Source organism: Trichosporon asahii, assembly GCF_000293215.1.
Source record: "Trichosporon asahii var. asahii CBS 2479 unplaced genomic scaffold scaffold00056, whole genome shotgun sequence".
Classification (NCBI taxonomy): domain Eukaryota; kingdom Fungi; phylum Basidiomycota; class Tremellomycetes; order Trichosporonales; family Trichosporonaceae; genus Trichosporon; species Trichosporon asahii.
Genome location: NW_014040868.1, coordinates 992,858 through 1,016,181, shown reverse-complemented (window position 1 = coordinate 1,016,181; position 23,324 = coordinate 992,858). Strand labels below are relative to the sequence as shown.

At 60.5% G+C, this 23,324-nt stretch overlaps 12 protein-coding genes and 4 non-coding genes across 16 annotated transcripts; 7 read left to right on the top strand and 9 right to left on the bottom strand.

The window, feature by feature from the left end:
* Window positions 1-725: 725 nt before the first annotated feature.
* A1Q1_03637 (uncharacterized protein) lies at window positions 726-1,384 on the top strand (the record flags this gene model as incomplete). Its single annotated transcript, XM_014323435.1, has 2 exons — window positions 726-830; window positions 872-1,384. The coding sequence occupies 2 exons, from the start codon at window positions 726-728 to the stop codon at window positions 1,382-1,384; spliced, it is 618 nt and encodes a 205-aa protein (XP_014178910.1).
* Window positions 1,385-1,462: 78 nt separating this feature from the next.
* Window positions 1,463-3,391, top strand: A1Q1_03636 (OPT oligopeptide transporter; the record flags this gene model as incomplete). The annotated part of the gene is made up of 1 exon (XM_014323434.1): window positions 1,463-3,391. One exon carries the CDS (start codon window positions 1,463-1,465, stop codon window positions 3,389-3,391), a length of 1,929 nt encoding a protein of 642 aa, XP_014178909.1.
* A 310-nt stretch (window positions 3,392-3,701) lies between these two features.
* On the bottom strand, window positions 3,702-3,787 carry A1Q1_t268. Its single transcript has one exon. It is a non-coding gene; the product is annotated as a tRNA-Val (tRNA).
* A 570-nt stretch (window positions 3,788-4,357) lies between these two features.
* A1Q1_03635 (uncharacterized protein) lies at window positions 4,358-5,455 on the top strand (the record flags this gene model as incomplete). The annotated part of the gene is made up of 3 exons (XM_014323433.1): window positions 4,358-4,647; window positions 4,743-4,984; window positions 5,142-5,455. The coding sequence occupies 3 exons, from the start codon at window positions 4,358-4,360 to the stop codon at window positions 5,453-5,455; spliced, it is 846 nt and encodes a 281-aa protein (XP_014178908.1).
* Window positions 5,456-5,678: 223 nt separating this feature from the next.
* Window positions 5,679-6,720, bottom strand: A1Q1_03634 (uncharacterized protein; the record flags this gene model as incomplete). Its single annotated transcript, XM_014323432.1, has 2 exons — window positions 5,679-6,427; window positions 6,486-6,720. The coding sequence occupies 2 exons, from the start codon at window positions 6,718-6,720 to the stop codon at window positions 5,679-5,681; spliced, it is 984 nt and encodes a 327-aa protein (XP_014178907.1).
* An 824-nt stretch (window positions 6,721-7,544) lies between these two features.
* Window positions 7,545-8,984, top strand: A1Q1_03633 (Quinate permease; the record flags this gene model as incomplete). The annotated part of the gene is made up of 3 exons (XM_014323431.1): window positions 7,545-7,757; window positions 7,834-8,677; window positions 8,740-8,984. The coding sequence occupies 3 exons, from the start codon at window positions 7,545-7,547 to the stop codon at window positions 8,982-8,984; spliced, it is 1,302 nt and encodes a 433-aa protein (XP_014178906.1).
* A 184-nt stretch (window positions 8,985-9,168) lies between these two features.
* A1Q1_03632 (calcium-transporting ATPase 3) lies at window positions 9,169-10,623 on the bottom strand (the record flags this gene model as incomplete). Its single annotated transcript, XM_014323430.1, has 1 exon — window positions 9,169-10,623. The coding sequence occupies one exon, from the start codon at window positions 10,621-10,623 to the stop codon at window positions 9,169-9,171; it is 1,455 nt and encodes a 484-aa protein (XP_014178905.1).
* A 394-nt stretch (window positions 10,624-11,017) lies between these two features.
* Window positions 11,018-11,097, top strand: A1Q1_t279. The gene has a single exon. It is a non-coding gene; the product is annotated as a tRNA-Val (tRNA).
* A 416-nt stretch (window positions 11,098-11,513) lies between these two features.
* On the bottom strand, window positions 11,514-11,592 carry A1Q1_t267. Its single transcript has one exon. It is a non-coding gene; the product is annotated as a tRNA-Gly (tRNA).
* A 271-nt stretch (window positions 11,593-11,863) lies between these two features.
* A1Q1_03631 (uncharacterized protein) lies at window positions 11,864-13,273 on the bottom strand (the record flags this gene model as incomplete). The annotated part of the gene is made up of 3 exons (XM_014323429.1): window positions 11,864-12,052; window positions 12,120-12,992; window positions 13,043-13,273. 3 exons carry the CDS (start codon window positions 13,271-13,273, stop codon window positions 11,864-11,866), a joined length of 1,293 nt encoding a protein of 430 aa, XP_014178904.1.
* Window positions 13,274-13,473: 200 nt separating this feature from the next.
* A1Q1_03630 (calcium-transporting ATPase 3) lies at window positions 13,474-16,239 on the bottom strand (the record flags this gene model as incomplete). The annotated part of the gene is made up of 1 exon (XM_014323428.1): window positions 13,474-16,239. The coding sequence occupies one exon, from the start codon at window positions 16,237-16,239 to the stop codon at window positions 13,474-13,476; it is 2,766 nt and encodes a 921-aa protein (XP_014178903.1).
* Window positions 16,240-16,296: 57 nt separating this feature from the next.
* On the bottom strand, window positions 16,297-16,515 carry A1Q1_03629 (calcium-transporting ATPase 3; the record flags this gene model as incomplete). The annotated part of the gene is made up of 1 exon (XM_014323427.1): window positions 16,297-16,515. The coding sequence occupies one exon, from the start codon at window positions 16,513-16,515 to the stop codon at window positions 16,297-16,299; it is 219 nt and encodes a 72-aa protein (XP_014178902.1).
* Window positions 16,516-17,792: 1,277 nt separating this feature from the next.
* On the top strand, window positions 17,793-18,681 carry A1Q1_03628 (uncharacterized protein; the record flags this gene model as incomplete). The annotated part of the gene is made up of 2 exons (XM_014323426.1): window positions 17,793-18,400; window positions 18,459-18,681. 2 exons carry the CDS (start codon window positions 17,793-17,795, stop codon window positions 18,679-18,681), a joined length of 831 nt encoding a protein of 276 aa, XP_014178901.1.
* A 235-nt stretch (window positions 18,682-18,916) lies between these two features.
* Window positions 18,917-19,666, bottom strand: A1Q1_03627 (uncharacterized protein; the record flags this gene model as incomplete). The annotated part of the gene is made up of 1 exon (XM_014323425.1): window positions 18,917-19,666. The coding sequence occupies one exon, from the start codon at window positions 19,664-19,666 to the stop codon at window positions 18,917-18,919; it is 750 nt and encodes a 249-aa protein (XP_014178900.1).
* A 346-nt stretch (window positions 19,667-20,012) lies between these two features.
* Window positions 20,013-20,083, top strand: A1Q1_t280. Its single transcript has one exon. It is a non-coding gene; the product is annotated as a tRNA-Gly (tRNA).
* Window positions 20,084-20,394: 311 nt separating this feature from the next.
* Window positions 20,395-22,600, bottom strand: A1Q1_03626 (uncharacterized protein; the record flags this gene model as incomplete). Its single annotated transcript, XM_014323424.1, has 3 exons — window positions 20,395-21,233; window positions 21,290-21,756; window positions 22,119-22,600. The coding sequence occupies 3 exons, from the start codon at window positions 22,598-22,600 to the stop codon at window positions 20,395-20,397; spliced, it is 1,788 nt and encodes a 595-aa protein (XP_014178899.1).
* Window positions 22,601-23,324: the final 724 nt, after the last annotated feature.

The following is a 23,324-nucleotide window of genomic DNA, read 5'->3' as shown; positions in this document are numbered from 1 at the left end:
TGTCCAATCTCTGAATCTGAATCTGATCTCACGAGCTGGCGCGATGCTGCAATCTCTCCATTGACTCTAGCGCCAACCCACGGCCCAGTACCAGTACCAGTCCGGTCAAGTGCCTCATCTAGCCCAGAACTGACGAGCGGACGAGTGAGAGGAGCAGTTCGCCGTTTCTCCCTATCCTTTAGCCTCTCGTGCGTATCTCGCAGTGCGTACGAAGGGCCTTACGGGCGTTAGGGGCTGAAGGACCTGTGGTACCTGGCACTAGCGCGCTAACGAACCTTGCGAGGCACTTCCTTGCTGCCCCTCAATGCTCTCTCGCCGCGAAGGATGCGATAACCACGGCCGCTCAGATTAGCCCGTCTTCGGGCCACACGCGCTACCGCCAAGCACTCAGCCGCTCTCAGCTGGTCACCCGCCCCATGTCCTGGTTTCCAGCTGGTATCTGCAGAATGGCACTAAGCGCCCCGGGCAGCGATGCACGCAGTGCACGCAGCGCTCCAGCTGCAGCCCACTCTGCGCTCCCGGATCTGGGCTCGAGAGAGATCCGGTATCGTCCATCCGGCGACCTAGCCTTTGGGCTGGTCTGTACCCGGGATCCCCCCATGGCACTCTGCTCCTCCGTCGATCTATAAGTGGAGCCAGTCGTGCGAGCGACTGCGATTCCCCACGCCCTCGCGTATCTTGTATCTCGTATCTCTTTCTCCCCACCTCAGTCTGGCTCGTTCACCATGGGCGAACAGGAGAAGTACAGCGACCACGACTCGCCCGAGCCTCTTCACTACGATGAGAAGAGCGTTCCCTATGACGAGAAAAAGGACTACCTCGGCGCCGAGGTGAGTTGCCTTCGCTTCGTGCATCACAGCTAACCGCTCAGGTCACGGTGACCGCGCCCTTTGGCGAGGCCGAGGACCTCGACATTGCGTATCGCCGCCGTCTCCATGCGACAGAGAAGGACATTCTCGCCGCCGAGGCGCTTCTCCCGACCATGCCCGAGGACCGTGCCCGCCGCATCCTCTCGCAGATCCGCAAGATGCACAAGCACGACCAGAACTTTGACCTGGCCACCCTCGAGCAGATCACCGAGTTCCTCGACGACCCCGATGTCCGCGAGCACCCCGACAAGCACGCCGAGCTTATCCTCGCGATGCGCGTCGAGGCTATCCTCTGTACTGAGAACTCGCCCTACGCCATGGTCCGTGGTTCCGTCGACACGACCGACGACATGAGTATCCCCGCGCTCACGTCGCGTGTCTGGATCATCGGCATTCTGTCCTGCTGTCTCGGCTCGTTCGTGAACCAGCTCTTCACCATTCGTTTCCCGTCCATTGGTATTCCGTCCTCTGTCATCCAGCTTATCACGTACCCCTTCGGTGTGTTCCTCGCCTAGGTTCTCCCCGACTGGGGCTTCACCTTCCGCGGCAAGCGCTACACACTCAACCCTGGCCCGTTCAACCGCAAGGAGCACATGTGCGTCGTCATCATGGCCAACGTCGGCATGGGCTCGCCGTACATGTCGGACATTGTCTTTGTTGCCGCTCTGCCGCAGTGGTTCAACCGCGACTATGCGCGCAAGTACGGCTACCAGATCACGAACACGCTCGCGACGTCGTTCCTCGGCTTCGGTCTTGCGGGTCTCGCGCGCCGCTTCCTCGTCTGGCCCTCGTACTGCGTCTGGCCCGATGAGCTCGGCACGCTCGCGCTGAACAAGGGTTTCCACAACGACGAGGGCACCCCGATCCCCGGTCCCGGCAAGAAGATCTACACCTCGACCCGTATGCGCCTCTTCTACATTACGTTCGTGTGCATGTTCTTCTACTTCTGGCTCCCCAACACCTTTGCCGGCTTCCTCACGTACTTCAACTGGATTGCGTGGATTGCCCCCAACAACATTGACCTTGCCAACATCACCTCGATCCGGTCCGGCCTCGGCATCAACCCCTGGCCGACGTTTGACTGGAACTATGGTTTCGCGCTCACGACGCCCACGTTCTCGGTCGTGTCCCAGTTCGTCGGCATGTTCCTCTCGGGTATGGTCATCATTGCGTTCTACTACACCAACGCGTACAACACGTCCTACCTCCCCATGATGAGCAACAAGACGTTCGACAACCGCGGCAAGTCGTACGACGTCAAGAAGATCATCAACGAGAACTCGCTCTTCGACATGGCCAAGTATCAGAAGTACTCGGAGCCGTGGATGGCCGCGTCCAACCTCGTCAACTACCTCTTCTTCTTCGCCAAGTACACAGCCGTCCTGACCTATGCGCCCTTGTACCACTGGCACGAGCTCAAGATTGCCTACGCCGGCACCTTCACCCAGGCCAAGAACTTCATCCTCCGCCGCAAGGACGTGAAGGAGGTCGACCCCGATGCCATTGGCGAGGACGTGCACTACCGTCTCATGCGCAAGTACCCCGAGGCACCTGATTGGTGGTACTTCTTCGTGTTCTGTGCCTCGATCGTGCTTGGTGTCGTCGGTGTCGAGGCGTACCCCACTGGAACCTCCGGCGCCGTCGTTGTCTACGGTACCATATTTGCCCTGATCTTCGTCATTCCTGTCGGTGTCGTCAGCGCCGTCGCCGAGACCGAGGTAACGCTCAACGTGCTCGCCGAGTTCATTGGTGGTATGATGTCTGGCGGCAATGCGCTCAGCATGAACTTCTTCAAGATGTACGGCTACGTCACGACTGCCAAGTCGCTCGCGTTCGTCCGTGACCTCAAGCTCGGCCATTATGCCAAGGTGCCCCCCCGCGCTAGCTTCATCGTCCAGTGTGTCGGCTCGCTGATCTGTGCCTTTGTCACGACCGCCGTCCTGAATTGGCAGATGTCCTTCGAGGGCGTGTGCACCGACGAGCCCAAGTTCCGCTTCTACTGCTATGGCGAGTGGACGTTCTACACCGCCTCGGTTTTCTGGGGCACGCTCGGCCCCGCGCGCGTCTTCGGCAAGGGCTCGCACTACTGGACGCTCCTGCTCGGCTTCCCGCTTGGTCTCGTCCTCGTCCTCGGCGTGTGGGGCCTGCAGCGCATCTGGCCCAAGAGCCGCCTCCTGCGCTCCATCCACGTCGTCGCCATCACGACCGGCGCGTACTGGTTCCCCGACACGCTCGGTATGAAGTGGACGTTCGTCGTCACCACCCTTCTGTCCTGGAACTGGCTCAAGAGCCGCTACCTCGCCTTCTGGTCGCGTTACAACTACGTCTTTGCGACCGCCATGACGGCCGGTGTCTCTATCAGTGCCATCGTCCAGTTCCTCGCGTTCACCTTCACCGACGTCGAGTTCAACTGGTGGGGCAACGACGCCGACAAGGGCTGTGCCGCGCCCAACAAGTGCAAGCGTTTCCAGATCCCCAAGGACCCTGGTTACTTTGGCGGTGCCCCTGGCACTTACCACTAAGCGTGGGAGTGGAAGAATACCCAATGGCGTTAGAATACCCGCAGGCGTGGTGTTTCGAGTAGCGTAGCGTGAGAGGAGGGAGAGGAGGAGGGGCGTGTGAGAATAGCTGAGATCTCCAAAGTCGGTTACGTATTGTACAGTCTTGTTAGTTGTCAAAGTTCATGGTTAATGCACGAACTGGTTACGTCTGCGCACGGTTGCGATTTCCGCTGACATTTCCTCGGTCAGCCACGGTTCTTCTCGTGTTCAGAGTGCAGAGCAACCTCAGCACGCCCCGGCTACTGTCTACATGACCCCAGGACCAAAAGAATGACCTCTGGCGGGGTCGAACCGCCGACCTTATGCGTAAGATTGCACATGTTAAGCATACGCTCTAACCAACTGAGCTAAGTGGCCGATATCGGGAGATGACGGTGAGGGGCGCGGCGGCGCCACGGCGCCGGCGGCAGGGGTGCGAGGGTGCATGCGGCATTGCTGCCCTCAATAGACATGCTTCTGGCTCTGCGTCCTGAACCTACTTTAAGTGCAGGTCGAATATGAGGGAAGGATGTGAAGATGAAGGACGAAGGGAGGATCGAAAACTGGGAAAGACTTCTTGGCATGCCACTGCCACTGTGCTCCGCATTCCGTTGTTGTCGGATCCGAAGTGACGGCTTCGACGGATAGATCGTCGCCTACCTGGGTGGCGACGTGTCAACAGCGCGCTGGATGCATGCTGCTACGCCTTGGGAGGCTATGCATGCGCGCATGCGGAGACTCTGGTAGACTACGGCCTAGGCGGACCGTTGGACGGGTAGTAGATCAAAGGCGATGCACGCAATGCCGAGCACCGGCTAAGACACGCACCTTCGCGCCCTCGAACAGCCGGCGCGTACCGCCTTGTCGATCACCGGCGCGTGGACGAAACGACATTCTCACCTCGATCCTCATCTTGCACTTTTACCATCACCCATCCCTCGTTCAATGATGGGCAAAGCTGTCGACACCACCTCGAAGACCACCCGCGTCGAGTCGGGCCCCGCCGCCATCGACGCTGGTAGCGTCGACATGCCGCCCTCCTATGATGCGCCGCCTTATGAGGACAACGCGAGCCCCAGGCCAGCCGCCCCTGCAACGCAGCCGCCGCCGCCCGCACCCGTCTCTCGTCCCACACCCCCCGCCCAGGCGCAGCAGACAGGAGGAGCAGCCGTCGCGCCGTCAAAGGCGTTCAACCGCCGCATCCCCCCGCCTGGAGCTCAGCGTGCTGTCGCCCCTCTGTGAGCTTGCCACCAGCCGTTCTTCTTCCTCGCACTTCACCCTTTCCTTTCTGCCGCCTCAGCTGTATGATTCCCCGACCATAGCTGACCCCCAGCACGATCACGCGCAACGACAAGAGCATCAAGGAAGACTATGTCGTCTCAATCGGGGAGAACAAGCGCGGCCCCGACGTGCGTCTCGAGACGAACGATGCGCGCATCGACTCGTCCATCTATCTCACTGGCTCCGTGCCTCGCGCCGCCGTCGTCGAGGCAGTCACCGACGACAGCAGCATTCGCCTCCGCGTTCAGCGTGAGGAGGGGCAGGCCGTCGAGATTCACGCCAAGACTAATGATAGTGAGTCACCCTCGCGCTATGGCTTGGCGGTGCTTCGTGGACGTTTCGGGCGCAGAGGCGGTCGACCTGGTAGACAGGGGTTCTGGATACGCAGATTGCGACCAGCAGTAGAGTCTCCCCTGACCCCAGGGTGGACCGCCGCTCGGGTCTCGCCCAGCTGGCGGTATGTTTGAGCTGACCCCAGGCCGCGTCCATCTCTGGCTGCCCCACGGCTTCGACGGCCTCGTCACCGCAAGGGTGAAGGGCGGGAAGGCGGAGCTCTCGCCCAGCTTGCGCGACGTCGCGGTCTTGTGGCCGGGCGCAAGTGAGAAGCACACTCAAACCTGGGCGATCCGTCTCGGCAAGGACCGCAATACGACCGACGAGCCCGGCCCGGACCGTGCGTTTGTGCAGACCAAGGATGCGGGGATCCGCATCTACGCCGACACGGACGATGAGGCTGGCGAGGGTGACAAGTGTGTCATCTGCTAGCTGCTGTGAGGTGAAGCCAAGTTCGCAGGGGGCGACCCAAACTGTAGAATCACGAGGCGCGCGTTGTAGAATAGACGAAATGGAACGACATACACGAGCGCGTGTACCGGGCCTTCGCAACTCCCTCAGTCAGCAGCGGTGAGTGTGACGATCAGTAGACTCTCCGCCGGTCAACAATTCAAACTCTCAAGCACTAATGATACACTTACATACGTCTCAAACTCTATGCCTTATCCCTCTCCGCCGGCGGGATGTCGCCCATTCCCCTCACGAGCTGCCGCGCCTTCTCCTTCGCGTGCTCCGGCAGATCCGTCCGGTCCCACGGCCGCGCAACACTGCGCAGCAACCACAGCTCCTGCTGCGCGAACCCCTGTTCGATCATGGCCTCAATGCCTGTGATCGCCGTCCAGCCGGCCCCCTCGGCCATGGCGTACAATTTCGTCCGACGAGGCTTGTAGCACATCTCGAGGAAGGGCCGTCCCTTCGGCCCGGATCTGAACAGCTCCTCCGCGGTCGCGTACACTGCCCGCTCGGCCTCGGTTCGTGGTGGCAGGCAGGGAATCGCGCCCACACCTGCGGCAATCGTGTCGGCGATGGACGGGACAAGAGAGGGAGTGAGGGGACGCAGGTCGTACTGCGGGAACGAGGCGATGATTTCCTCTGTCTCGCCAGCGTCGCGGTTCAAGAGGTATATCGGACTCAGACCCAGCTGGGACAGGGCATACACGGCTGCCCGCGTCGTGCCGCCTCCGCCGATGATGAAGCCGGCCTTGTCGTCGCCGAACGGTCGAGAGAGAGCTTGCTGAAAGGAGGGGAGAGACTGGACAATAGCGTTCCGCACACCGAGCCAGTCCGTATTCTCCCCCACTGTCCTGAGAGTGCCGGCGGCGTCGCGCTCGAGGTAGATTGTGTTCACGCTGCCGATCTCGGAGGCGCCGGGGTCCAGGCGGTCGAGGTAGCGCGTTATCATGACTTTGAGCGGCCTGGGAGTCAGCTCACACGCGGAGGGAGGCTTACATGGTGACGCTACACCCGCCAAAGGTGTCCTGCTGGAGGATCTGGAGCATGTCACTCTTGACGTCCGTGTCGACATTCTCGGGGTGCACAGTGTCGTGCAGCTGGTAGTGATTTGGAAGCCCGGACGCGGCGAAGAGACAATTGTGGAACGCGGGCGATGCGGAGTGGCTGATGGGATAACCGAAGAGGTAGAACTGGGTGCGCGTGCTGCCCTCGGCGGCAGCGGCGGCTTCGGGCTGTATCGTCATGTCGCCGGTCGGTCGTACAAACGTAAAACGGTGGTAGTGGTGAGTGGTGGTGAGTGGTGGTGAAAGTGGAGGTTGAAGAAATCGTTGGCCGAGTACGAACGGCGTCTAAACTCAGCCGCCGACAACCGACACGCCCGGCACCAAACGCTGGTTGCAGATCTCTGACTGGATCACGCCAGCCGCAATGTCGGCCTTCACAGATCCGTCGAGGCAGGGAACGTCAGGGCACTCGACCGCCAGGCTCGTGCGCCGCGAAGATGCCGAGTCAGCTGAGAATCACGGGGCCAATCGCGGCCCGATATCTGGGCAAAAGGAGTGAACGCCGGCGACAGACCCCGCGTCGCGCTCTTCTTCGCACCAGACGAGGAGCTGAAGCAGCACAAACTCTCTGCAGATGCATGCCCAGCAACAACAGTTGGAGGGCAGACGAGTGGGCAAGCGAGAGCTTGATTTTGCGAGGCCCCGGTAAAGAGCGGTTAACGACCCTGGACAGGCTCGGGAGTATAGATATCGCGATGTTCCCCCGCTGAGCCTGAGACGTGAGCAGGAGGAAAAGTCGGCAAGGGCTCCGCTCGCTCCGTCGCTCCGCTGAGCTCTCCCGCACTGTCTGCAGCCAACCAGAACAGATGAGGTGCTCGGACGAGCAGGCGCCATCACGAATTGGCCCTTGCGGCTTTGGCGGCCAAGCACATGGAGCCCCCACCTGGTCCTCAGCTGCTGCCCAGGTGCCTGCCGCCGTCAGGGGTTGAATTCTAACCCCTTGCGCCGGCGCGAGTGGAGGAAAACCAGCGGCAGCTTGCACAAGACGGCCGGCGATCACAATAATGACTCGAGCAGGCTACGGATTAGCCGACACCGGGAGAGGAAACTTTGTTGATGCATCGCGGTCTCGATCTCGACGTCTCATCTTATCTCAGAAAGACATGGTGAACCTCCGAATCGTCGAGGACCGCCCGACACCGAAACAGGTCTACGGATGGCGGCCGTACTTCTGCGCGTCAATCGCGTGCTGGGCGTCTGTCCTGATCGGGTATGACGTGAGTTTATCTCTCTAAGCCTCGCTGACGGTAGTCCGCGTTCATCGGCTCCTCGATCGCGCTCGGCTCGTTCAAGGGCGAGTTCGGGCTGGACAAGTCGCGCTCCGACTTTCTCTCCGCCAACATTGTCTCGTGCTACCAGGCGGGGTGCTTCTTCGGCGCGCTCTCGGGCTATGTGCTTGGCCACTATCTCGGACGTCGGTGGGGCATGCTCGCCGCGTGCGTGATCTTCATCGTCGGCGGCGTGCTGCAGATCGTTGCCTCGGCCTCAACCGGTCTTGGTATCATGTACGCCGGCCGTGTCATTGCCGGTCTCGGCGTCGGCATCTGCTCGAACCTGAGCCCGATCTACCTCGCTGAGATTTCGCCGCCGGCAATCCGCGGTCGTCTGATCGGTATCTACGAGCTTGGATGGCAGATCGGCGCCGTCATCGGCTTCTGGGTGCCGTACGGCGTTGCTCTCAACATTGCTCCGAGCATGAAGCAGTGGCGCGTGCCGTTCGGTGTACAGATCATCCCCGGCGGAGTGCTCGCCCTCGGCACGTTCATCTTGACCGAGAGCCCGCGATGGCTCGCCAGCCGCGGACACGGTGTCAAGGCCCTCAAGAATCTCGCATGGCTCCGGAACCTCCCCCGCGACCACCCCTATGTCGTTGAGGAGCTCGCTGAGATCGAGGCCGCCATCCGTTCCGACGAGGCGAACGCTGGCCCCGGCATTGCCGGACCGATGAAGACGCTCTTCACAAGCAAGAAGTACATGTACCGCCTGTTCCTGTCCGTTATGCTGTTCGCCATGCAGAACGGCACGGGCATCAACGCGATCAACTACTGTGAGTGGTGGGAAGGAGCAAATGTGCAGCTCGGAGTGCCTTCCTCGGCGCGGACCAGAGCGCCGGAGCGAGCTCCTCTGCAGCTTATTCGTGGGTTCAGAGCACCGCGCGAGAGCCGAGGCTAGCGCCGATCACTTGTCTCAGATTCGCAGATCACGTGCCAGACCTCCACCAGAGCCCCCAACTGACAACAGACGCTCCGACCGTCTTCAAGAGCATCGGCGTCTCCGGAACCAACACTGGCCTTCTGACGACGGGCATCTTCGGTCTCGTCAAGTTTGCAGGGGCCGTGGTCTGGCTCCTGTGGCTCGTGGACCGCGGCTTCAACAGCGAAGACAGTGCCGCACGGCCCGCCTGCGTGACTTGCGGTCTTGGAAGCATGGTGAGTGATGAGTGAGTGGGCGATATGGAGATTTCGTGCTCCGACGGTTCAGCATTGGCCGGCTAGCCGGAGTCGGACAAGGCCGACCGGTGTGCCTTACGTAAGGACATTTACGATGGACAGGGGGTTGCGAGAGACCCTCTCACGTTGAGTGGGGAGTGGTGCATGGAATGATCACTTTTCAGGATGTCTATGGGATCTAGTAGTTCTTCTCGAGCGGGGTGGTGGGCATGCTGCTATTGGTCGCCGTCTTGTCCATATCCACAGCTCCCGTGGTGCCGGTCGTGTTGACCTGCTCCATCTCGCGCATAGCCGCCCTCGCCGCTCCCTCCTCAGCGTCTCGCTTCGGGTGGCACCGCATGAACTTGCGCTTCGCCCACTTGTAAGCCTCCGAAGCAAAGCCGTACACAAAGATCTGGCCGAAGACGATACCCCATTCCCAATCGATTGGCGCGATGAGGAAGACCTTGTTATTGATGACGGGGATGTAGATGACGGGGAACGTGCTCAGCACCAGCACCACGACGCACCAGAGCAGGGTCGGATTGTTCCTCAAGTCAATACGGAAGATAGACCTCGTTGCGTGCTTGCACTGGAAGGCGTGCAGAAGCATGACCATCTGCAGTGTCGCCATGCAGGTCGCCCGCGCACGGAAGACATCACCGCACCCCGCCTCCTGCTCGTTACAGTGCGCGCCGAGGTTGCCCGGGAAATACCCGTAGACGACAATGACGAAGTTGACCAGTGCCTGGGCGCCCATCAACCAGCCGTAGAACATGAGGTCGGCGAGGAACTCGCGCGTGAAGATCGTCCGATACTCCGAGGGCGGAAGGCGCATGCTGTCCTTGCTGCTTGGCTCGAGGCCGAGGGCCATGGCGGGCGGCCCAGCAGTCAGAGTATTGATCCACAGTGCAGCAACGGGGGACAGCGGGAACACGCTCTCATTGTTGCGGTCGCGGAACGCAAGACCGATGATGAGCACGACAAGCTCGCCCACGTTCCCGCTGAGGAGGTAGAGGAGGAACTTGGCGAGGTTCTTGAATACGTTTCGTCCCTTACTAATCGCGCGCACGATGGAGGCAAAGTTATCGTCGGTTAGGACGATGCGACTAGCTTGTTTCGCCACGTCGGAACCTGTGCCCATCGCAACACCGACATCGGCGCGCTTCAGGGCTGGACTGTCGTTGACCCCGTCGCCAGTCATGGCTGTCGTCTCGTGTCGCCTATGCAAAGCGTCGACCATTCGGACCTTGGTCTCTGGCGCGCAGCGTGCGACAACGGTAGGCAGGTCAGGCAGGGCATCAATCTCGGACGTAGTCAGGGCGTCGAACTGCTGTCCTGTCATAACTGCACCGGGAGGGTAGTTACGAGAGAGAATGCCGATCTGCAGTGCGATAGCAGTGGCGGTACTCGGGTGGTCGCCGGTGAGCATGCGCACCTTGATCTTGGCTACAGCACAGTCGGCGACAGCGTCGGCAGACTCGGCACGAGGCGGGTCATAGATTCCAGCGAGGCCAAGGAAGTTCCATGGAGCAGACTCAAAGTCCTCGCGACTCTGCTGCGTCACATCCACACCTGGATCCGCCATCCGATCCGCGAACGCGAGTACGCGCAGGCCCTGGCTGGCAAGGTTCTCGACCTCTTCTGTCGTCATCTCTGTGTGTTCAGATCTTCGCTTTCTCACGCCGAGGCTGACGACTGTACGACAAGACGACTTGGCGGAGGTCTTTAGCAGACGCCAAGAAGGTGTACTCCGGCTTCCACCCGAGAATAGAAGCGCCTCCATTCCGTGCATGACGTCGACTTGCCATCGCTCGCTAAGACAGCCCCGGCGATCGAATGGCGATCTCCACGCGAACGATTGCAGCAACTCCTTGGAAGCAATCGTCCATTTCCCCACACCATCTTGAGCCCCTCGCCCAAAGCAACAGCTGAAGGCGATCTTCTGGACCGCACGACGCGCTCAGCCACAGGCCGACGCCGACGCCGACGCCACCGCCGCCGCGGCCGTGGCCGCGCCCGCGCTCTCCAGGCCGTGAGCAATCACTGGCCACTTAGCTCAGTTGGTTAGAGCGTTCGCTTCACATGGAGACGCGAGAGGTCGACGGTTCGAACCCGCCAGAGGTCAACTTTTTCCTTCTCTGAGCCTTTTAGGGACGCCTCATGCACTCTGCGGGGTATCGAGGAGGCTTTCGAAGTCATTCAAGTGGTCTGCAGCCGGCAAGAGAAGCTGAAACGATGGAGAGCGGGCTGTCGAAACGATGGCGGTTGTGGCACATTGGAGCTGTGATCAGCACGACCGCACTGGCTGCGATGATGCCGGCACACGCATACGTCCGCTAGCCTCTCAGCTGCTCCGCGCAGCTCTATCGGAATAATCACTCAAGCACCCTGCCCTTTGTCGGAAACCTTCACCGAACCTGCTCGTTTGAGAGACCGTTGCCTGCCCCCACGCCAACACATCCGTCACCCAGTCAGCAACCACTTCCTATCGATAAAAGCGGTCTTCCCGCTCCGCAAACGTAGAGAAGGGGACCAAAAGCATACATCCAGGGGGAATCGAACCCCCACCGCATCCAATCGCTCGTGGCAAGGATGCATGATACCATTTCACCATAGATGTCGGCGACTTCAGTCGAAAGCGACTCCGACGGTGCCATTGCGAGCGCGTGCGGCGTCCCGGGGCCATGCAGAGAGACCCAGAGGGCTACTGAGACCGTAGAGAAGCCGAAAAAGTGCTGGCAGATCTTGGAGAGGTTGGCAGGTGACGATGTAAAGTGGGAGAGATAGAAAGTCACTCGAAAAGATCGAGGTGTGTTGTCGTGCGATCGATCCCAATCTAACGGGCGCCCAGATGATACTGACAAGACGATGGCATTCTATTTCACGTTCATCTACAGATTGGATCGCAGGGTCACTGGCGCAGCGTCGCTGGCGCCCTCCTCGAGTGAGTCGTAAAGCGTCCGCTCAAACTCGTTGTACATCTTCATGTAGTGATCCGGATTCGGCGATGTCAGGTTCGTCGCGAATACGGCCGCAATCCCGCTGGTGGGGTCGACCCAGTACTCGCTCTTGGCAGCACCCTGTGCGTCAGCTACGGCGCCATCGTGGCTTGCTCGGCCGGAGCCGCGATCGTCCCAATGCACTCACGTCCCACGTCCCACTGCCCGCCTTGCGGCCGTGACATGAGTCCATCGTGCTGATCATGAAGCCGACAGAGTGGGAGAGACCCTGTCCGTCATTCTTCAGTAGCTCGGGGTCTGTGAACGTTCCCCACGCCATGCTCTTGGCGCAGTCGGCGTACGGCTTCGTCCCCTCTGAGCGAGGCGGAAGGGCGTTTGTGAACAGCTCCTCGAACATGGCTCTTGACAGGATACCTTCTCCGGGTGCGGCGCCACGCGACGCAAGCACGCCGCGCAAGAAGCGGAGGTAGTCCCTCGCTGTTCCGTACAGGCCGCCACCGCCATTGTGTCTTCCACGCCGGTTCATGTCGCGCTTGATACCGGCGTGTCCGCCTTGCGGCCGCATCGCTGGCTCCGGGATACTGAGCTCCTTCCTGTCCTTCCGATACGTCATGGTCATAAGCTTGGCCTGCGCCTCCGGCGACGGCTCGAACGTGATGCTCGTGATCCCGAGGGGCGCGAAGATGTTCGCCTGCATCCAGTCCCCGAGCTTCATACCAGATACGCGCTCGAGGAGGATACCCGCCCAGTCGACCGAGGTGCCATAGCGCCACCGAGTCTGCGGCTCGAAGCACAGCGGGCCGAGCCACTCCTTGGCCCCCTGTCCCGGACGACCGGCGTCGTGCTCCTTCTGCCAACGCCCGATCAGGGGGTTGCGCCCGGCATATCCCAGTCCGCTGGAGTGGGACAGGAGCATGCGCAACGTCAGACGCTTCTTCTTCGGCACGTAGGTCGGTCCCGACTCGTCGTAGGCGACCAGAATGTCCTGCTTTGAGATCTCGGGGATGTGCTCATCGAGGAGGTCCGGGTCGTCCAGCGCCGCCATGCCCCGATCGACAAGCTGAAGCGCGGCCACCTGTGGTTAGCTCTAACCACAGAAGCGCAGTTCACCGAAGTGACGAGCTTGGTCATGGAGAACAGCTGCAGCATCGTGCCTTCGGCGACCTCGCCTGATGCCGGATTGCCGAACTCCTTGAGTCCAGCCTGGGCCCAGAAGAGCTCGCCGTCCGCGTTCGTCACGCCCATGAACGTGGCGGGGATGCGATGCGCGGACACTTCGCGCTTCAACAGCGAAGACAGTGCCGCACGGCCCGCCTGCGTGACTTGCGGTCTTGGAAGCATGGTGAGTGATGAGTGAGTGGGCGATATGGAGATTTCGTGCTCCGACGGTTCAGCATTGGCCGGCTAGCCGGAGTCGGACAAGGCCGACCGGTGTGCCTTACGTAAGGACATTTACGATGGACAGGGGGTTGCGAGAGACCCTCTCACGTTGAGTGGGGAGTGGTGCATGGAATGATCACTTTTCAGGATGTCTATGGGATCTAGTAGTTCTTCTCGAGCGGGGTGGTGGGCATGCTGCTATTGGTCGCCGTCTTGTCCATATCCACAGCTCCCGTGGTGCCGGTCGTGTTGACCTGCTCCATCTCGCGCATAGCCGCCCTCGCCGCTCCCTCCTCAGCGTCTCGCTTCGGGTGGCACCGCATGAACTTGCGCTTCGCCCACTTGTAAGCCTCCGAAGCAAAGCCGTACACAAAGATCTGGCCGAAGACGATACCCCATTCCCAATCGATTGGCGCGATGAGGAAGACCTTGTTATTGATGACGGGGATGTAGATGACGGGGAACGTGCTCAGCACCAGCACCACGACGCACCAGAGCAGGGTCGGATTGTTCCTCAAGTCAATACGGAAGATAGACCTCGTTGCGTGCTTGCACTGGAAGGCGTGCAGAAGCATGACCATCTGCAGTGTCGCCATGCAGGTCGCCCGCGCACGGAAGACATCACCGCACCCCGCCTCCTGCTCGTTACAGTGCGCGCCGAGGTTGCCCGGGAAATACCCGTAGACGACAATGACGAAGTTGACCAGTGCCTGGGCGCCCATCAACCAGCCGTAGAACATGAGGTCGGCGAGGAACTCGCGCGTGAAGATCGTCCGATACTCCGAGGGCGGAAGGCGCATGCTGTCCTTGCTGCTTGGCTCGAGGCCGAGGGCCATGGCGGGCGGCCCAGCAGTCAGAGTATTGATCCACAGTGCAGCAACGGGGGACAGCGGGAACACGCTCTCATTGTTGCGGTCGCGGAACGCAAGACCGATGATGAGCACGACAAGCTCGCCCACGTTCCCGCTGAGGAGGTAGAGGAGGAACTTGGCGAGGTTCTTGAATACGTTTCGTCCCTTACTAATCGCGCGCACGATGGAGGCAAAGTTATCGTCGGTTAGGACGATGCGACTAGCTTGTTTCGCCACGTCGGAACCTGTGCCCATCGCAACACCGACATCGGCGCGCTTCAGGGCTGGACTGTCGTTGACCCCGTCGCCAGTCATGGCTGTCGTCTCGTGTCGCCTATGCAAAGCGTCGACCATTCGGACCTTGGTCTCTGGCGCGCAGCGTGCGACAACGGTAGGCAGGTCAGGCAGGGCATCAATCTCGGACGTAGTCAGGGCGTCGAACTGCTGTCCTGTCATAACTGCACCGGGAGGGTAGTTACGAGAGAGAATGCCGATCTGCAGTGCGATAGCAGTGGCGGTACTCGGGTGGTCGCCGGTGAGCATGCGCACCTTGATCTTGGCTACAGCACAGTCGGCGACAGCGTCGGCAGACTCGGCACGAGGCGGGTCATAGATTCCAGCGAGGCCAAGGAAGTTCCATGGAGCAGACTCAAAGTCCTCGCGACTCTGCTGCGTCACATCCACACCTGGATCCGCCATCCGATCCGCGAACGCGAGTACGCGCAGGCCCTGGCTGGCAAGGTTCTCGACCTCGTCCATGATCGTGTCACGATCCGCAGACGTGAGCTCCTGTCCGCCCCAAGTCGTGCAGCAATTAAGCACACGCTCAGCAGCGCCCTTGAGCAAACAGAGAGTGTCGTTGCCATGGGCATACGCGATCGACATGCGCTTCACGCTCGAGTCGAAGGGGTGCTCCACGATCTGAACGTATTCCGGAGTCAGGGACGGCTTGCCGAGACCGAGCTTGTGCGCCGCGACCTGGAGCGCCGTTTCGGTGGGATCACCATTAGCGGTCCATCCGGCCTCGCCCTGCTCGATGGTCGCCTGGTTGCAAAGCGCGGTGCAGAGCGCCAGACTCTTCAGCTCGTGCGGCAGTTGGCCCCCAGGAGACACCACAACTTTCTCCTCCGTCACGCTGCCTTTCGGCTCGAAGGGATCCTGCCCCGTTTCGAAGTCGAACGTCCGACCCTGGGCCCACATTTTGCGCACGACCATGCGACCGACGGTGAGCGTTCCCGTCATGTCGGAACATACATTGTCGATGCCCGCCAGCGCCTCAATGGCATCCATGCGGCGCACGAGGACGTGGGTGCGCGACAGCGCGGCCGATGCCTGCGCCAGCGTCAGGGAGACGACTGCCACCATGGACACAGGAAGCATGGACACGGCAGCGGCGACAGTGTACGTCGCCATGGACTTGGGGATGTTCTTGAATCCAGTTGTGGCGAGCACTACGATAGCCGTGACAATCGCTGCGGCCAGGAGGCAGAATGCAAGCGAGTTCAGCTTGTACTGAAGCGGGGACGTCTCCGCGAGCCCAAGCTTGACCTTGACCCAGTGCCACCTCGCCGCCCAGCCGGTCTCGGTGCGCTCGGCTTTGGACTGTAGCGCAGTGGCGATCTTGCCGATTTCGGTCGCCATGCCAGTCCCAGTGACGACGACTGTGGCGCGGCCCTTGGTCACGGTCGAGCCGGAGAAGACCATATCGATGCGGTCGCCGACGGGACAGTCGGCCTCCTCGATGGGCTCGACTTGTTTCTGCACCGGCAGAGATTCGCCGGTCAGGAACGCCTCATCGGCCTCGAGGTTTGAGTTCTCCACAATGCGACCATCGGCGGGCACAATGTCGCCATTCTTGAGCAGGACAATGTCGCCAGGAACGACCTCGTCGACCTTGATTGTGATTGTGCCCTGAGAGCGGCGGACGACGGCCTCCGGTGCGCCAACGGTCGCCAGGTTGGCGACAATGCGCTCGGCCTCCCACTCCGTCCATGTGCCGACGGAGATGTTCAGGATGATCAGGGCTGCAATCACTCCTCCACTGATCCAATCCATGACGCCAAAAGAGACGGCCATGGCGCCGACTGAGAGTTAGTATCCGCTCCTAACAATGGCACGTACTCAGGATAACCGTCATAGCGTTGGCGACCTGCCGGAAGAAGATCTTCCGAGACTCGCCTTGGGCGGGGGCTTGATGCGGTTGGGACCATATTCGGTGAGGCGTTTCTGGACCTCGGCTTCGGAGAGACCAGTGTCGGGATCAACGGAAAGCGCTTCAAGGACCTTTTCAGCCGGCGCAGTGTGCGCCGGAAAGTCGAGGGCGTGAACGGCGGCGGGATGCTGTTTAGTCATTGGGGATACAGTCCATAGAAATGATGGTCGAGAAGTGAGTCATAAGCTTGTGGTGGTCGGTAGCCAGCGGTTGCAAGGGGCTGTGGGAGTGTGTGAGCTCTTCGACAGTGGCTGAACGTCTAAGTAGCCCCCTTTCTGCTTATAAGACTGTCCGCGGGCAACATGCTTGCGTTCCCAAGTCCGTAGCGGGCGCGTTGTGGGCAGGTGACCCAACGATCCACAACTAGCCACATGCCGGAGGATAAACTGGGCTGCTGAAAGATTATCCATGGTGAGGTTTTTGTTGTTCCGGATCTTCCCGATAACAAGAGTTCATCCAATCGCCCTGAAAGTCGGGGTTTACCCACAGTGAGCACGTCGTGGGACGCCGACACACCGAACAGCAGAGAACACGTCCATTGGTCGATAACCTCGTGGGGAGTTCTATGCCAAGCGCTTCAGACAATGCAGAGTCGATTTTGGGCTTGGTCAGCTAGCGCGACTTGTGCCGGCCGGCGCAGGCGGCAGAGAAGTGTGTGAGGTTATATCTTACGTAAGATGGTAATGAGGGGATCTCGTGATGCTGGTGCCAAGAGAACGCAACATCTGCGCAGATTGCAAGTAAGTCGGCATCGTGTCCTCGGCCGATATAATGCGAATCCATGAGCAAAGCGAAGGCGGAGTTGCGCGGGGATGACCGAGAACTAACGCCGCCGCTGAAGTCGGTGGACTGGTGAGCGCTTGACTCCGCTGGGTTTTATGGGAGTGTTGCAAAGCCGCTTATCGACGTGAAGAGTGATGACGAGGCATGCCCTAGGGTATCGAGGCGAGGATTGAACGTCTCAAGATGGGTCATTGCGACGAATCTGCACGTGTTGCAACGTTGACGCCTTCCCGTCGTTTCACGGTAGCAATATCTGCTCTGTTGTCGCGAGCCCTGAGCGGTGGAATCATCATTGCTCCGCCGTCCTCCTGCCCGCTTGTTCTTTCCCCCCCCGCCCACCTCCTGTCCGATGATTCTTGCGTCTCGACGGGCATCTTATGTCTGACGGCGGGTGACGGGCAGGCGGTAAGTTTCGGCTCCGAGCCCTGCTGGGCGTCAGCACCGAGCCTCCGTCTTGCACAGTTTGGAACACGGAATGCACCTCTTACGCAACATCCTCTGCAGGGGTGGGTGAGATAAGCGCGGTCCCTGTCCCGCAGCCCGCCGTCGTCCAGTCAGGCGACCACTTTGCGACCCCGTTTCATTCCTCGTACGCAGCAACCGATCGTCGTCTCTAACGGCCTCTGTGGCCACTATGCAGTGCGGTCTTGGCGGGCCGCGGGGCCACTGCGCAGTCGTCAACAACACGATTGACGCCCATATAAGACCCCCCCCACCGCCCCCGATTCCAGTCACAACCCCCAGTCCTCCACATTATGCTTCTCCACACAGTCCTGCTCAGCACTCTGAGCGCCCTCGCGCTCGCCCGCTCGCCCGCTCGCCCCCGCACCCGAACCCCGACCCAAACCCGTGTCAGCCAACAGACGGCGAGCTGATCAAGGCGACCTGGATCGCCCCGCGCACGTTCCCGAACTGCGGCTTCGCGGGCGTCGGATGTGGTTCGGCCCTGGGCCCAAATGGAAAGAGACAGTACTACTGCGCGCCCTTCAAGGCGGCATGCTGCCAGCGCGCACCCGAGCCGCGCGAGCGCCGTTCGCGTGTCCGCAGGCAAGACACCGAGAGCGTCGACACGGCTGAGGAGCAGGCCGAGGCGGACAAGCAGGTCCAGGACGTGAGCAAGGATCGCGAGGATGACGGCGATAACGGCGACGAGGACGGGGATGACCAGGGTGAGGACGGCGACGAGGGCGACGAGCCCCTCTTCGGCAAGCCGGATGGAAAGCGCTCGTACTGTCCTGACGGGTAAGTATCGCTCGAGGGTGATGCTGACAGGCAGATACGACTGCACTGGCGGAGGCAGGTGGTGCAAGCGCCGCCCTAATGCTACGGTCAACACGAACGTGCCTGGGAGCACGAAGACGGAGACGTCGTCTGCGACCTCATCCTCATCAACTAGCAAGCACGTCTGGCCCGCTTCATACCTCGGCACGAGCGTGACACTTGTCAACACCATTATGCCCGTGAAGCCGCCCGTGAAGCCGCCCGTGGAACCCACGACCACGGCACATGTGAAGATTGACTAGATGGACGGACAGGATAGCCAACGCAGAAGGAAGAACGATATGACGGCAAAGAGAGAACGGATCGAAGTCTTGTAACCATGTAAACTATGCGATGCCCGTGTTTCAACTATCAACGCGTCGTCAGCGTATGCACCCGCATTTTGGCTGTGCGACCGGAACGGATGGAGATGATGTCACTCTGCTTCGTTTCGACGAAGCAAAGTGGCTGATGCACCTGAGATGCAGTTCTATCTCTCTACGGATGCCAGGACCATGGTCCGGGGAGGACGCCATACCTGCTCTCATAATCGGGGTTGGGTGGGAAATCCGTCCCCAACCTGCCCGGTTCGGCTTTGCCATCGCGAACGAGGGTCTGGCGCCTCATTGCCTCTGCGAAGCTGTATCCATCTCGATAGTCCTGGTGAACCGGTCGTGCGGGCTCCGCGAGCTCCTTGAGGGATATACGGGGCTGATCTTTCCAGTTCCTCCAGTTCAACGTGTGGCCGTGGAGATAACTGAGCTGGAGACTCGTCCAGCGCCGCTGTTTTTGCGTGCCCTCAAAGAGGACTCGATAGAATGCGTTCAGCAGAGGCACGAGAGGAGGGAAGAATGTCGCCTCTGCGTCATGCAGGTCGTAGAACCAGTCCGCAGCTCTGAGCAGCACAACATGCGTGACTCGGAACAAGGTAGCGGTATCACTAGAGTCACTAGGCGGTCCGAGGCGAATCTGGGGCACGTCGACGGTGGAGTTGCCAATCTTGTTCTTCCTCTTTTCGGTGTGCACCCAGGCGGCGTCCTTAGCTAGCACTTCGGCAGCGGCTTGAACGTCGCTGACGAGGAGGTACAGGTCGAACAAGCACGAAGGCACGCCGTGGTAAGCGATCGCGTCCTCGAAGAAGACGACGCAAGGGAGATCGGCGTTGTGCAGGGCGTGGCACACCTTGTAGCGCTCTTGATCGGGGTTCGGTCGCTGTTCGACGGGCGTCAGGTATCCGGCCGGGAGCATGGCGAGCGAAACTTGTCCCAGTTGTATTGTTGTGAGATGAGAGTGTGAACAGTTGAGAAGCGCTCAGACGACTACTCAGCCTCTAGTGTCGATATCACGGGGTGGCAACATGTTGCCGAGGTTGTTTGGTTCCAGGGCACATCGACACCTCGATCTCGCAGCGCGAACTCATCAACAGCCCCAGGACTATGCAGGCAGTCAACTCCCCTTAACCCGTCTGGGGGACCTTCGCTGAGTCCTCTGGGACTAATGCTAGAGCAACTAGATACAGGGAATCGAAAATGCAGCGGCCGAAGCGCTTCCGGCCTCCGCGCGGCACCTCCGTTCGTGACCATTAGAGCATTTAACATCTATGGTGAAATGGTATCATGCATCCTTGCCATGGATGCGGTGGGGGTTCGATTCCCCCTGGATGTATCTTTTGCTGCGTCTGGGATGCTTCTTGGATACTTAGGAGGGAGGGAGGATGGTAAGGGTTGAGTTGAGGGTTCGTAGGGATCTGGTAGGGTGGAGGCGGGTGTATTGGGGCGGTGGCTGGGTGACCGGGTTGATGTGCCCTGCGGCGTAGTCTTCGCCCTGGTTTTGTCAGGTGGAGGTCAGGCCGGAGTCGTCGTCTCTCGTGAGCGGGGTCAACGGCTCAGTACTGCGAGCCGAGTGAGTGAGAAGGTCAGTGAGAGTAGCCTACAACCCTTCATCCCGGAACCTAAGAACTTCTGATTCACTTATGTCTATGCGAGAGGCCGGATATCCTGCGGCAAGTATCCGATAGAGTTGCCCAGACCGGTCACGACTTCCTTGGGCGGGTGCTGTGCCATCGTCCTCTCCTCCTTCTGGGCCGGAGCGTAGCGCACGCCCACAACGTTGAACGCTCCAGCCGGCGCCTCGGCCGAGTTCCGTCTCTTCAGCGTCTGCACCTTGATCGTCCAGCTCGGTGTTCTCTTGAGGCCGTGCCCAACGTCCGACTTTGAGACGTCGGCCTTCGAGATCATGTCGGAGCGGGAGTGCGAGAGACTCGAGCGAGAGGCGGGTGTCAGAGGTCGGGAGGGGATGATGGGCGTCGCTGGCGTTATGCCGATAGCAGGCGGACAGGGCGGGGGGTAGTCCGACAGTTGGTCGTAGCCGTCCATCGCGCTCCGCCCCGCTTGTCCGTCGCCTCGTCCTCCCTCCTCGATGGGCTTGAGCCCGCTCATCCCGCTCCTAGCACTGATTGCACTGTATCGCCTCTGTCTTTCGGCTGCTTCGCGTTCGCAAAACCGGCATCCAGCCCACGCCACCCGGTGTGTCTGGTGCAGGACGTGGTCCCTCGCCTCTGCAGGATCAGAGAATGCTCTTAGAGCACATAGCGCCTGGTATTCCGTCACAGCAGCACTGCGCGTGATCCACGCAATACCCGATGCGTGCTGGGCGTACTCGGCCACGGCGGCGGCGTAGGCGTGCGCGCCGTGCTGTGTCCGCATGCGGCGGAGGGCTTTCCAGGCCAGAGACTTGGGGACACCCGCACGCTGTAGAGTCGACTGGGCTGCTGAGGGCGGAATGATGAATAGACGTCGGAGGAGGGAGCGGTCTGCTGTTAGCTTGCTGAGGACGGGCTAGCTGCGGGGTAGGGAAGGGAACGGGGCGTACCAGGATTCAGGCGCGGGTCGAACCGCTGGTGGTACAGTGACGAGCTTGGAATTGTCATAGTTCTCGCAGCGCTAAGCGCAACACTGAGTTCGATCGTGGCTATCGTGTCGAGGGCGGAGAGGTTGAGCTCGATGGCGGAGCAGAGTGGCGAGCAGCGATGGAGCGATGAGACCGACAGCTGGAAGGTACCAGGGGAAGCGGCCTTTTGAGAAGAGGGAGAAGAGCGAAAAGGAAGGGATGATCGGGCACGAAGCGATCGCGGCCAAAGGGGCGGTGGTGGCGACGGTGGCGGCTGCGCCCTGCCTTTGTAATGTCTACGCATGGACGGGGCGAGGGCACAGCCCATGCAGGCGGCACCGGTTTTGGCGTCCGTGTCACGCCCCGCGATGGCGTGCAGCCACTGGTCCTGCAGCTCGACTTCGAGGATATTGGTGCTCAGGCAGCAGGTAGCACACGCCGACGCACCTCTGTCCTCATGCAGATAAGAAAAGAGCACCTATGGGCGACCTTACGACGTCGCTCGGCGACACCTCATCGAGCGTGGCCCGAATCTTGCGTTACGGGAGAAGCTACCCCAGGATTAGACAGCCGAAGGTCAGTGCTCGAAGAGATGCTTGGCTGTCGATCCAGACCTTGCAGAAGCAGTGCATCGCATCGGCCCATTAAAGTCTCTCATCGCATTCGGTTCGGGGAGGACGTCAGTGCCGCATTGTGAGTACTCAACAACGTATCTTCGTTGCCCCCACCCAGCACCCAGAGTACTCCACTACCCTGCTTCGATCAGTCGCGCATCAATCTATCCTTCACTGCCTATTGCATGCCAATCTACGGGGCAGTCAGGTTGTCGTGAACCTTCTTCTCGGCCTTCTTCTCCTCGTACTGGAGGATGCCCTGGATATCACCTCCGTCGCGCTGCGCCGTCGTCATCTTCTGGGTAAACTCGAGTGCCTGGCGGGTAAGGCGCTGGATCATCTCCTCCTCGTCCTCGTTCGACTTGAGAGCGTCGGCGAGCTCGGGATCCTCCTGCTGCACATTCTCGCCAATCTCGGTCGTCAGGCCGTCCGCGTACAGGTCCCAGGAGGAGATCATGCCCTGGTCGCGCACGACCTCGTTCTCCATCCACTGCGTCAGCTCCATGGCGAGCTGCTCGCGCCGATGCACGCGGTCCTGCCACTGCTTCTTGGAGCGGAAGACGTCCGCCTCCCATCCGTCGCAGATGTAGAGGAGGCCGCGCTCGAGGGGGACACGCTCCTCGTCCTGCTTGCGCTGCTGCTCCTTCTTCTTCTCGATGTGTCGCTTCAGGTAGCCCATGGTGGATGATTCGACGCGGAGGTGCAGGTATTCGGGTGGTGCTGCGGATGGAGATGCAGCCGGGGTGTAGAGCGATGGGAGGGTAGGCCGAGGTGGACGATCGAAGGTTGTCTCGTGAGGTTGGATGCGAGTCGAATGCGAAAGAGAGATATAGTTGCGAGGGAGACCGAGATCACAACACGACCAGGTCGGTTGTGACGTCAGGGTGCGGTGATGACCGAGGTCCTGCGGACGCTCACAGGCTGTGCCTTCACCCAACTCCGATGCGAGCGGCTAGCGGCTTTGCGCAACTCGGAGCTCGGCCCTCGGTGAGCAGCTCGCTTGCAGTGAGAGATCGGAGAGTGCATTGATAATCGGAGATCAGAATGGGAAGAGGTGGACCGCGGGGTGAAGGCAGACTGTAGAAGTGCCCGACCGATAAGATCAGGTGGAGGTCTCAGCCGACCGGCCTTCCAGCTCTTTCACTGTACTGTCGGGCCGCGCTTCAAGGTCAAGGGTGTTCAACGCAGAGAGCACAGGGTGACAATGGTTCCCTGTGCATCAGCAGGACAATCCTGCCCCTGTTACTGCGTGCGGGGCTCTGAAACCTGAAGGGTTCCTCTCCAGTCGTCGTCAACCACCAATCAACCAACCACTGTCCACCACCACCAGCTGACTCCTCCCGTCATCCCTCGTCTCCTCCAACCCTCCAAAAGACTTCCTCATGCACAGGAGTCAGCCAAAA